Source organism: Myodes glareolus, chromosome 21, assembly GCF_982192425.1.
Source record: "Myodes glareolus chromosome 21, mMyoGla1.1, whole genome shotgun sequence".
In the NCBI taxonomy this organism is placed as follows: domain Eukaryota; kingdom Metazoa; phylum Chordata; class Mammalia; order Rodentia; family Cricetidae; genus Myodes; species Myodes glareolus.
In genome coordinates this window covers 54,512,823-54,526,141 of record NC_142046.1, presented here as the reverse complement: position 1 = coordinate 54,526,141, position 13,319 = coordinate 54,512,823, and the positions used below count along the sequence as shown (strand labels likewise).

At 38.9% G+C, this 13,319-nt stretch overlaps 1 protein-coding gene across 3 annotated transcripts in view; it reads left to right on the top strand.

Annotated features, from left to right (window-relative positions):
- Chn1 (chimerin 1) overlaps positions 1–13,319 on the top strand; it is a 129,430-nt gene that overhangs the window by 77,750 nt on the left and 38,361 nt on the right. The window contains exons 6-7 of one of the 3 annotated variants that reach the window (XM_085680944.2): positions 1,124–1,412; positions 12,070–12,147. In XM_085680944.2, the coding sequence (XP_085537070.1) occupies positions 1,124–1,412; positions 12,070–12,147 (367 nt within the window). Of the gene's footprint in view, positions 1–1,123; positions 1,413–3,248; positions 3,273–11,434; positions 11,860–12,069; positions 12,148–13,319 lie in introns of those variants that run through there. The other 2 variants (XM_048425887.2, XM_048425888.3) reach the window with 2 other exon arrangements.

Below are 13,319 nucleotides of genomic sequence, written 5' to 3'. Positions count from 1 at the left end.
ATAAAATAAACAAGAATAATTGTGTAGCTCCTACACATTTGAATATTATCTGTGCCAGAATTATGTTGCGTACTGAATTTGCAGCTTCATGGTGGCCTTTTCAAGGCAAAATCTCTGCAGTTTTAAAATTTATTTCTAATGTGTGTGTGTGTGTGTGTGTGAGAGAGAGAGAGAGAGAGAGAGAGAGAGAGAGAGAGAGAGAGAGAGAGAGAGAGAGATTATAACCAAATTAAGAAGATCCTTTCTGGTTTGCTTAGTTTCATTGGCGTTCACTCTGAAACTGGCAGCTCTCCCCACTTTGGTGTTGGCGTCTACTGAGCTGCCTGTATCTCCTGGCCAGGACACTGTCAGTCATGCCAACTTGGAGCCAATTCTGAGGTTTCCTGCAGGAATCAAAATACTGAAATTACTATGATGGGAAGCCATCCTTCTCCAGTTATTAAGGCATATTATCGAAACCGACAACAGATTTCTATAGTCTGATGGCATGGGACTTAACATGCACTGTTTTTGCAAGTGTTTCTTGCCTATACCTAACCAGAAGACAGGTTTAAAGGTAAGAATAAGTCCTTGCCCTCTGGCCAGAATTGCCCAACTGTGTCTGCTGCTTGGGTCAGTTCTGGAGGCAGCACAAGTGTAAATGATTGTTGGCATCAGCATCCCACTTGAGTGAGCAGTAAATGGGACTTCCTTGTTGAAAGACACAAATACTGGCCTAACCACTTTGAATATTTTCATTATTAAATTTGAAGAAGTTTTATATATTATAGTTGACCAATTGCATATTGAATGTGAATTCTTAGGCTATAAATTTATTTTCCTTGCTTTATTACAAGTGTGATAAATTGATTTTAAACAATACATAAGTAAATAAAAGGTACATTCTTTCTAGGATCACCATGCTAAAAACCCTAGTTATTTCAAGTACATTGCTGTGTTTAAAAGTTGAATCTTATGTATTCTAAGTGACTAATAGACATTAGTCACAGCTGTTCTAAACAGAGTAATATACAAGCAAAAGCAATGTATATCAGTTGGAGTATTTGTGTATTTGTTTCGTCTTTAGAAAAAAATTCACTTGTTCACTTTTCTTAAAAGCATCTTTCCCATTTCATTGAGGCAGATTTGGAAGTCAAACCAGAAACTTCAGGCTCTACTACGATGGAAAGCACTTTGTTGGGGAGAAACGCTTTGAGTCCATCCACGATCTGGTGACTGATGGCTTGATTACTCTCTATATTGAAACCAAGGCAGCAGAGTACATTGCCAAGATGACGATAAACCCAATTTATGAGCACATAGGATACACAACCTTAAACAGAGAGCCAGCATACAAACAGCACATGGCAGTCCTGAAAGAGACACACGATGAGAAAGAGGCGACAGGCCAGGATGGGGTGTCAGAGAAAAGGGTAAGCTATTCTCAACCACGCTGTCTTTGGGGGGGCGGTCCTTGGCAGAGCACCCCTCTGCCTGAAAGTCTCCCGTTCTCACAGTGCTTTCAGAAGGAAATGCGATTTTCTTAATGTCTGGGATGTGGGGATGAGCTTTGCATATCTTACTTGTTTGATTAAAATATGCCAGGTATATTTTTGTTTCTGATTGTGTTCCTTTAAAAAAAAAAGTTCATCGTCAGCTTTAAAATACATTGGAAAATGGCCTAGTAACTAAAAGCTAAGGGGCTATGGTCAGAAGCATAGCTTGTGACCAAGAAGATAGCTACCACCGTGTAAAGAACTGAGAGGTTACATCAGAACCTTTTGTTTTCTTTAAAGGTAGTTTATAAAATAGTTATGTTTTTAACAATTTTATTTATTTTAGTATGCATAGTTTAATTCTGTTGATTGATAACTCACTGTTATGCAAATCAGCCAACCTTGAGTTAGGAGGATTTATCCCTTAGTATTTAGAAGGATTTACTTTTCTTTAATTGTAAAACACAGTTTAAATTTTCAATTGTCATATTTTAGTTATGATATGTTTCAGAATAACATGAAAAGTTTTCATCCTTTGATGTTGAGATTGTTTACCCGTGTTGCCATTCATACTTTATTAAGAAAAGAGACTGTTCTGTTGTTAGATGTTATGTGGAACTGAATTAAAGGCCATTTTCCGTATGGTTGCAGTATGCTTCTTCATTTGGTTTTTCAGGAGTCTCTGGTGGCTACAGGTGTGCAGATAGGTTTAGCGCCCAGCTCTGTGAGCTGGTCCCTCTGTAGCTTGCCTTAGTGGTAAATGTATGAGAACAGCCAAGTTGTGGGTGTGGGATAGCGTGTGTAAAGCATTCAGCAGTGCTCAGCTGGCAGTAAAGACCTGCAGTGTGGTCTTTGTCTATGGCCTCAGCATAAAGCAGTGTAAGATTAGTTTGCTGTGGATGGGTAAAAGATGGGAAGTTAGTGTTTATTGACCAGCCCAAGTTTTGGTTTCTGGCAGATCTTAGCTCCATTGGTGTTTAGTAACTACATTTTAAACCAGCATTTTAAATCATTGGCTCTTGAATTTTTGCTTCAAATATGATCTTTCATATATTTATATTTGCTAAAAGATGCAAATCTTGTTTGGAAGTTGCCAAAATTTACAATCATAGATGTGTGCTATACAGAAGAATGTTCTTTTCTGTCTCATTCCCATTTTTTTTCACTTTTCTTATTTTCCACCTGTAATATTTCCAGGAACAGGTGGCATTGTAACAATTTATGGAGATGTAAACTTACGTTGTTTAAATAACTTAAGTCTTTTAAACTTGATCAGCCTAATGGTGATCTTTGCTAATGTGTGTGTGTGTGTGTGTGTTTATGTTTATATATATATATGATTTTTCAATCCTAGGGATTAAAATAGTGACTCTTAATGAATTTTATTTAGCATTAGAATCGTTATTTAACTTGACAGGGCCTAGCTTGTCCCTAGTATAAAGGAGAAATAATAATCACAGAGTCAGGAAGCTGAAATGAATACCAGCTACACGATTCCCACTATTTTGATTGTGTTCTGACAATACAGTAAACTCCCAGGACTCTGTTGTGTTAAGGGGCCAGTGAAAACTATGGAATGTAGTTAGCATTGGGAATTATCTCTCTCCAGTAGTACATCGTTAAGGGCCATTTAAAAGTTACTCTTTGCTAAAACTGCATGCATCTTAAATAGAGTTAACTTAGAAATCTCACTCAAAAATAGATTTATTTTATTTACAGGTGTCATCCAACAAGACAGGGATGATGACCTGTTCAGCAGCTTGAAACACTGACTCCCTGTCACAGTGGATGACATTTGTAAGTAAAAGTAGTCATGCTTAATTGATTCAAAAATACCTATTGATACAAAAGTGGTTTAGTAAACTTTTTAATGGATCCTTAACAGTTAAATTCCCTCTTTGTCCGTACTTCTTACATAAGAGGCAAAAGTGTTTGTCTTGCAGAAATTGGGTAGTACTTGGGCAGGATCTAGTGTTGAAATTCAGAGCTGGGTGCTGCTTCCACTGTAGACATGCATTTATGTGGTTTCCCTGAGGACATCTTTCATCTTCAACACAAGAGTTTTGGAGTAGACCATTTAATTATGTGTTGTAGGAAAGAGAGAATATAGTGCTAGAACAATTCCTGGATACTGCTGAGAGTTGTTCGTTATCTGCTGACTAATTGCCTAACTCTGTAGCTCTCACCACACTTATCTGGACTCGGGTTTCTTCATATGAGATAAGGGTTTTCTATAAAAGATGAATTGCACAGAATTTCAATAAAAATACACAGAAGGGTTCAGTGCTCAAATAAATTTTAAAAAATGAGACTTTTTAAAGCTATGTCCTTTTACTTAGGCCTTGAATGGTGACTTACGCAGCTCCTAGCAGTGCTTGAGTCGCCTGCCGTTGTTAAGAATGGTTTTGGAAAAAATGTCTCATGCAACTCCCCTTGGTAAAGTTTGGCATGGTGATCACTCTCTGTTTCAGAATTAAGGAGTAAGAGCTCCAGAGGTGTGTGTGTTGTGGGCCTTAGGAGTCAGTTCTTTCTGTACCCAAGCTTCTGTAAATAATCTACTACACGTGCTATAGCCATGAGCATGTATACAGTCTGTCGTATGGGTTTTGTACAGGCTTTGCTATATGTTTTTATGGACGTGAACATGTAAATGTTCTGGGTTCATAGCATGAACATGGTTGCCGCAGAAAAGCCAGTTCTTGTCCCTAGAAAACCTGGTAATCTATTGTGATGGTCAGCTTTCCTTCCAAGTGATAGCTATGATATTTTTCTCATCTACTATTCACTTGTTTCCTAAGCTTGAAATTAATTGCAAATAAGAAAATTGAAGCATTGTAATAATAAACTGATGAAGATGCAGTGTGTAAGGGAGCCAGACGCTCCTCTCCACAGTAGATGATTTAGCAATCCAGACTGGACAGTGGCCCAGTTTATTAGTAACCGCTATTTCTCTTGGAACTGAATTTGAATGGTTTCTTGTTCCAAGTAATAAATATATGTGTGTCTCTACAAATCCTGCACCAATGGCTGCATTCAGTAGTTTTTATAATTTCGTACTAATTAAATTACTAATTTAATTTAAATCTTTTGGAAAGCATGCTGTAGGAAATATTTCTTATAAACATTATAATAAAAAATGACAAACAAACCACGTAATTTGCATTTCAGAAACCATGCTGTGAGCCAGAACATAATCTAAGCAGAATGTCCTGAGCTTTGGGTCAGGTATCTGAGCGTCACCCCTCTCATACGAAGATGCCTCTGATGGCATGGGTGTGCACAAACCTCAGGAAGCTAAATCATACCTCTCTCACAAGTGTTCTCTTTCCTTTCCACACACACCCACTGACACATATTACACAATCTATATATGTGTACATATATAGAATATATGTATATTACTATTTCTAAGAAAGTTTAGAATAAATGCAGTATCTTACATGTTGTCATTAATTTGATTTTTAGGGTTTTCTTTTACATTGAAATTTCAATTTTGAAAGATTTCTTTGGGATTATCAGGCTATGTGTATTTGACATTAAAATATAATTGATGCCATGCCAAGAGTTATTTTTACTGCTAGAATCTTTGGATACCTCTATAATACAGCTGCGCGTATTTCCTAGTCTTCTTATAGTAGCTTTGCAAATGTTTTTTCTTTGCATAAAAAGTTTGTGCCATTTTATCTGTATCTCCTTAGAAATCAATAGACTGACTGTATATAAACTTAATCTTAAATAATAAAATTGACACTAGAGGAATGCCATATAGCAATCTTTAAAAATCATGCTTGATTTATCTTTCCTTCCTTCCTTCCTTCCTTCCTTCCTTTCTTCCTTCCTTCCTGCCTCCACATTCTTTTGACCCACACCTTGTCATTCCCTTTTCTTATATCTATTTAATCTGCTCGTTTTCTTCAACATGCATATGGCTGGAGAGATAGCTCAGTAGTTAAGAGCAGTGGCTGCTCTCCCAGACCTGGGTTTGATTCCCAGCACCCACATAATGGCTCACAAACATTTGTAACTCCAGTCGCAAAGGATTCAGTGTTGTCTTTTTGCTTCCATGGATACTTCATGGGTGCGGTGCACAGGCATATATACAAGCAAACAACAAAGAAACAAAGATAATGTTTCATGTGGCTTAGCCTGGCCTTACAGTCCTGACCCTTCTACTTCTACTTTTCAAGTTCTGAAATTGTGAATGTATGACATCATGCTGAGTTTTAACTTCTTTTCTTAGCCCTGCCTTGGTCTACCTCAGTCGCCAACAAACTTGCATGTCCAAGTTTGGGACAGAATGGAGCTTTTTGAAGGGTTAACTCAGTTTGTGAACACCCTTTCACAGAGCTCTCCAGTGTGCTAGGGTTGCAGTTCTCAAGCTGATGATTGTAAGAAAGCTACCACTTCTACACAGTACGTCTGATAGTGATGTATCCTCTGTAAGATACTCAACACAGTTGGCTTGTTTTCAAGGAGCATGTTTGGTATTGTTTATCAGTTATATGACCTTCAACAAGTCCTTTACCTTAGCCTTCGGGAATCTCAATTCATCCCAATCTGATAGTAGGGTTATTGTTTTTTTTATTATTGTTTTTTGAGCTATACATTTTTCTACACTACCCTCTCTTCCTCTCCTCTCCATTTCTATCATCTCCCGTGACACTCACACTCCCAATTTACTCAGGAGATCTTGTCTTTTTCTCATGCCTATATAGATCCACATATGTCTCTCTTAGGGTCCTCTTTGTCATCTAGGTTCTCTGGGATTGTGAGTTGAAGGCTCGTTTTTCTTTGCTTTATGTTTAAAAGCCACTTATGAGTGAATACATATTATATTTGTCTTTCTGATTCTAGGTTGCCTCACTCAATATGGTTTTTTTCTAAATCTATCCATTTGCTTGCAAATTTCAAGATGTCACTGGTTTTTTCCCACTGTGCAGTACTCCATTGTGTAAATAAACCACATTTCCTTATCCATTCTTCAGTCGAGGGGCATCTAGCTTGTTTCCAGGTTTTTGCTATTACAAACAACGCTGCTGTGAGCATATCGTTGAGCGTATGTCCTTGTGGTATGATTGAGCATCTTTTGGTTATATACCCAACAGTGGTATTGGTGGATCTTGAGGTAGGTTGTTTTCTAATTTTCTGAGAAATCTGATTTCCAAAGCAGCCCTACTAGTTTGCACTCCCACCAGCAATGGCGTGTTCCTCTTACCTCACATCCTCTCCAGCATAAGCTATTATCATTGTTTTTTATCTTGGCCATTCTTACAAGTGTAAGATGGAATCTCAGAGTTGTTTTTATTTGCATTTTTCTCATGGCTAAGGCTGTTGAGCATTTCCTTAAGTGTCTTTCAGCCTTTGGAGATTCCTGTGTTTAGAGTTCTCTGTTTAGGTCTGTACTCCCCCCTCCTTTTTTAAAAAATTTGAGTATTTGTTCTTTTGATGACCAATTTCTTGAGTTCTTTATATTTTTTGGAGATAAGTTCTCTGTCCGATGTGGGGTTGGTGAAGATCTGTAATCTGTTCTTTTGTCTTGTTGACTGTGTCCTTTGTTTTACAGAAGTTTCTCAGTTTCAGGAGGTCGCATATATTAATCGTGCCTATTCCACTTTCTTATACCATCCAGGACCATCCTCAGGGATGTCACCACCCACAGTGATCTGGGTCTCCCCACATCTAGCTGTATTTCTTAAATATTATCATCTTGCTTTAAGCATGCAGCATAGTAGAGTCACTGCACAGAGTAGTTTACAGCAGGTGTGAAGTGGACAATGGTCATGTCTGAACCATGTTCCTGAGGACCCTTCTTTGTGTACTGGTGTTTAAGGAAGTGAAGTCCTGTGCCTTCAGACCTCTGTTACCATTGCCAGATGAAATGCACTATACTAGTGTCACCACTGTCCCATACCATCTCTACTCTGACATGCTTCCTAACTGACCCAGCATTATTTAAACATGAAGCATAAGGTACCTTATCTGTTTAGATAGTATGGTTTTGATCAATATTAGTAATTGGAGTAGCAATAGGAACTGTGATGAAGAACGAGTCAGAAGTTATAATCTGATTCTTGCAGTTTCTGAAACATTTAGCAACCCAACAGATGGAGGTTTCCTATGAAACATAAATATTTATTAATATGAACATGACTTAAGGAATTTAGAAATCCTAATCTAGAAGTCTCTAATGTTTGACTTAAAGTCCAGTTAGAAATTTTGGTTCAACATTGAATCTAATAACTCAGTCTACATATAGCAGTACTAAATGCCTAGTGACATAATGTGCTTAAGATAAATGATCTAGGATTAGTACTAACCTTTTAAGAATTTGTGTTAAAAACAGATACTGTGAGAGCTGGGCAGTAGTGGTGCATGCCTTTAATCCCAGCACTCAGCTATATACACCATGGGTCTGACATACATGTTAAATTAGAATTCTATCCCCAAAGCACCTCATGTCATCTCTCCAGCCTTTGGCCTTGGGTTTTTAATTCATCCATAGTCACATAGAATACTAGCCCTAATCTCAGAAATATAAACCCTTGAATACAAGGGAAAGAAGGGCAAACTTCCCACTTATTAGTTACTTATTGGCTCAAAATAATGACAAATTCTTCTCCCAGGTTATCTCATTTAAATTCAGCCAGAAGCAGTTGGTTTGCCCCATACCCTTCATGCTACTGCTGAAATCATGGGCCTGTCTTTGCCAGGCTGGTTGTTACTATAGTTCACGGGTGACTGTGATATCTTACAATTAATAAACAAGTGAAGGACTCCTAGATTTACAGATGAGTAAGGTCAAACCTTATACATTTAAGTTTTCCAAAGCTTCCTGGAAAAAAGCGTGTTTGGGGTGAGCTTTGAGGAGCATCTGCTACTCCATGGACTGAGAGTTGAACTTGAGGAACCATTCAGTTCCTCTTCCTTTTCTTCAGTGCTTGTGCTCTCTCTCTCTCTCTCTCTCTCTCTCTCTCTCTCTGTCTCTCTCTCTCTCTCTCTCTCTCTCATAGTCTGTTACAAGCCTTTGAAAGTGGAGGCAGATGAACCACCAGGAGAGGAGAAATAACCCTCTCAGAAAATAAGTTCCTCTTATTTTCTCAACTGTGTGGTTATACTTTACTGGTTAGGATCTCAGTTCTACTTCCACCTGTCTATTCAACTTTGGGGATTTAGTTTCTGTGGGTTTCAGTTCTCTGAAATACAAAATAAGGATAATACATGTATGCTTTACAAGGCTTATCTGTGGATTCATGAGATTAGATATGTCGGCAGAGTGCCTGGTGCATAAGTACTCACTGACAAAGTATAGCCTGATTAACAACACATTAACTGTTATTTAGCAAGATAGAGATGGCCAGATACATGTAGTCGTAATGATAGACGCTTGTCTACAACATCAGAACATTTATAGTGGTTCAGAGTCTCAGAGTTTGCACTTGAAACTGGTCCCCAAAATAAACACAAAAGTAGGGTGATTGTTCTCGTGTTGCAGGGTCAGTACTGGCCAAACCTTTGGCAGTTATTTGGTATAGCTATTTGGTATACATACTACATACTTACATACATGCATACAGTCATCCTGTAGTGTTGATTTCTATCCCCTTCAAGGCCTAGTTGCTACCCAGGCTGTAATTAACTCAACTTGTCTTGATTAATAGAAAAAAATAAGAAAAACAGTGGAACTCTGCTGAGTCTTTAATAAACTTTATCTCTAGACAAAATATTCACTTTACCTGGTCATTCATTTTTCTGGGCAAGTATACTCTTTTTGTGCAGAGTTGAATTTTAGTTATTTTAGCTGAAACACAAGGGTTGATATGAACGTAATAGGAACTTGACCAAAATATTTAAGAAAAACAGTACCAAACAAACCCATCATTCAGATTACACCTGTAATTGTTTTCTTTAACTTAGGAACTTTGCTTTATACATTGTTGAAAAATTAAATACCGTTATGTTTGCCTTTGGGGTCTAATTTTTTTTTTTAAACTGATGCCTACTGAGGACTGGGTTAACATGACTTTCAGCTGAACGTATCCAAGGACTTTTTGCCCTTATGTTTCCTGTCGTCACAGGACAGTCTATGCCTGAGCCGAAGAATCATTTGTTAGGCAGGAAGGCATTTTCCAGTGTGTCTCCTCTCAGTAGTGTCGTTTTATAATCCATCCATCATCTAAGTCTGAATTTGTAAAACTGGGCCATGTATTTGAGTAAATGTTACTGTCTCCCTTTGTCATTTGCTTAAATTTCTTTTACTACAAAGGATCTGGGAATATAGTTTGGTTGACTAGCATGCCTGAGGCCCTGGATTACATTTCCACTACTATAAAAAAATTAAAGTGACTGTTTGTAGACTCAAGAAAATAGAGATAACTGGCGCTCAGCCATGGAGCTGGAGAGATGGCTCAGGGTACTTTCTGTGCAAACGTGAGAACCTGAGTTTGGATCCCAGCACCCACATAGGACCACGATGTGGCAGTGTCTGGGCAAAGGATAGAGGCAGGCAGTACCCTGGCCCTCATTAAGCTCCTTGGCCAAATCAGTGAGCTCCACATTCAGTGAGCGACATTATCTCAGAAAAGGAAGGTGCTAGACCTCACCAACCGCAACAGCCAGTGTTGGTCTTTCCCTTTACAGGTGCACACACGCCAGTTATTGCTTCCAATGTCTTAATATAATTTAAGGATGTCTCATATATTAATTAAATTAGAATTGTCAATGGAATACCTCCTATATTTTATGAAAACTGAGATAATATGCATTTAGTGGTAAGTTGATTGAATTTCTGCTTTGGTTTGGTTTGAGTCTAAAGCTCAAACCCAAGTCCTTGCACAGTCCAAACACATGGCTTCTGCTGCAAAGCCACAGCTTCGAGCCCCCAATTAGTTTAAATATAAGACTGCAGATTCATGGTAAGAGTCATTTTATAGCCAGCACAAGGAAATAGATGGGAGATGGTCAAGAAGCCAGGTGGGAAAGCCTGAACCGGGGTATGATGACGCATGCCGTTCGTCCCAGCACTTGGGAGGCAGAGACAGGCAGATCTCAGTAAACTGAAGGTTAGCCTGGTCTATACAGCAAGTTCTAGAATAGCCAGGGCTATATAATGATTTCATGTCCTGTAGGGGGCAATAGACTGAATTTCTCATAGCTCCTTAAGGAACTGTAGTCATTGCTCTTGAGTGATTAGAACTGGGTTGGAGTCTCAGCCAGCAACCCCTTTTTTCAAATGTACCAGGGTCTGGTAAGCACACCCACATTGCCCCTAGGCTCTGTGCAACTAAGGGATTATTCTTACCTCCCTTCCTCTGATCTCAAACTCTGAACAGAGTTCAGACTATTGAGACTAGAAAACTAGCATGTTGGTGTTATTAATTGTGTAGGTCTACAACCTAATAGACACAGTGCAGAAAAAACTACTCTAGAGGATATAAGCAATGCCACATGTATGCTTTCTATTCTGGGTGAAAATGCAACACTTAAATTCCTTTCTTTCTCATCGAAATATGTAGCCATTTTGTCCATCTTTAATAAAAGTGGATTTTAGTTAGCCAGCCATCACAATGCACAAATAAGAAGGCTCGATTCATCTCAGAGCAGCTCATGCCTCACGTGATGCACAAAGAAAGACATGGGCTGGCCTTTCACAATTTACTTGGCAGTAGAGTTTTTTGCTTGGTTGGTTTTGATCTTAAATGAAAACCTGGTACTGTGTGCCAATTTTCCTCTGCCTTTAATGATGATTCATTACCTTCCTACATAATTTTTTTTTTCTTTACTTGAGCCAGCAAGAAAAATCTTGCAGGAGAGGAGGGGGAAACAGTGAGTTGAGGAACACAGTACTTAAATACTGTTACTGGGTTTTCATTGGCTGTCTCCTCTCTTACTGCAACCAGTCTACTGCTTCCTCCTGCAAATCCCTCCCTCCCCACCCCCTCCTGCAAGTGAGTTCTCCGGGTGTCTGTTGCTAGCGACTGACTGCAGGCTGTATGTAGGCATCTCTCATTCAGAATGGACATTGATGTACTGAGCAGAGAAGAAAGCTTTCAGCGATGTTCCGTTTGTCACGGTTGTCTGGCTTTTTAAAGGACTCCCAGAGAGAGATACTGCAGGTTCTGTATGGTAGCACAGACTGATTTCCTCTCCAGACTCTTTAAGTTTTCAGAAGCTTAAATATAGAGCCCTGTTTTAAAAAAAGGAAGAGAGAATTTGCGTGTGTTAATCGGCCTTGTGAAGAAGTGCTTCATCACCCTCCCGCACCTCCCCGTGCTCTAGCGTGTGGTGTGGCCGTGACTCTCTAGGTTAGGATTCTGAACTGGCTGCAGCAATGTTCGTGTGTTAGCTGAGTAGAGTTCTCCGACAGTCGCAGGGTGCTTGCTACAAGGTTGTTTTTGTTTTTTTCCTTCCTTTGAATTTCAAAATGCCATCCAAAGAGTCTTGGTCGGGGAGGAAAACTAACAGAGCTACAGTTCACAAACCAAAACAAGAGGGCCGTCAGCAAGGTTTATTGATAGCAGCATTGGGAATGAAACTGGGTTCTCAAAAGTCGTCTGTGACAATCTGGCAACCTCTGAAACTCTTTGCTTATTCGCAGTTGACATCACTTGTTAGAAGAGCGACTCTGAAAGAAAATGAACAAATTCCAAAATATGAAAAGGTTCACAATTTCAAGGTAAGAATGCTTGTTTCTGACCCTTTTCCTATAAGGAGTACTCAGTACTTGGAAGGTGTGGTGTTAAAGGCTCATCTTCCAAAGCCTTTGAAAAATTGCATGATTTGACTGCAGTGGTATTGCTATTCAAGGAAAGCGATGTCTAAATTCCAATTTTATTTAAGGAAGAGGTGAATAAAGCTCATAACAATCCAGCCCATTTTTCTCAGATGCTGTAGTAATGTTCCCTTTAATTACTGTGTATACACTGGTAAGTCTTGATTGGTATTATAAAGGTCTCCGAATCATGAGTTAGGCATTGCATATATCTGTGTTGCAGTATGTCTAAATACCTTTTTGGCGATTTCAGGGGGGATTAGATCTTACATGTTTGGTTCTGGTCAAAGGCTTTGCTGTAGCAGGCATGTGCAGTTGCATCTGGAGTGAGCAGATGGTGTGCCTTTTCCATAGTCTCTGTCTTTTCTCCTCCCTGCATTAATAAACTGACCACGATAAAAGGAAAATTGCTGCCCTGCAACCATAGAGGCTGTGAATGACAGCTTCCCTTCACTTTCACAGGGTTGATTTTCACCTTTGTTTTTAATTACTGCTGTGGCATGTTTTATGCAGTGTACCCGAATCTTCTTTTATGAAGGTGATATGTCTGATGGTCTGAGCTGTGTCCAGATCTTGCCTGTACTTACTGCATGGTATAAGGCCTTGAAGTTGTGCCCTTTGCATTCTAGTTCAGGGGGTTTGCAAAGTGAAATCATGTGAGGAGACCCAGTTACACTTCACAGGCAGATGAGCCAGCATTTCTGTGGTAACTTCCTAATAGTTAAAAGTTGTCTAAGGCTCAAGAATATTCCGTTTAGACAGAAAATCATTCATGCTGATGTTAGAATGGGAATAATTGTTTACAAAAAGATGTTAGAGCTTGAAATTTTTGTCTTTGATCTGTTAATATATTCAATCTTTTAAATATTTATTTGTCATATCAGAGGCACCAGGCTCTCTATCAAGTGACTTCATCCCAGCTTTATAAACCACCCTGATTTTTAACACCAGCATTTATTTTGCTCATGCTAAAAAACAAAAACACTATGCCACAGTGTACCCTACATTTTCTATAGTGAGGAATAGATTGCAGTCTTCATACCTTTTGGGGTTAATAATATGAACCTTACTTTTCA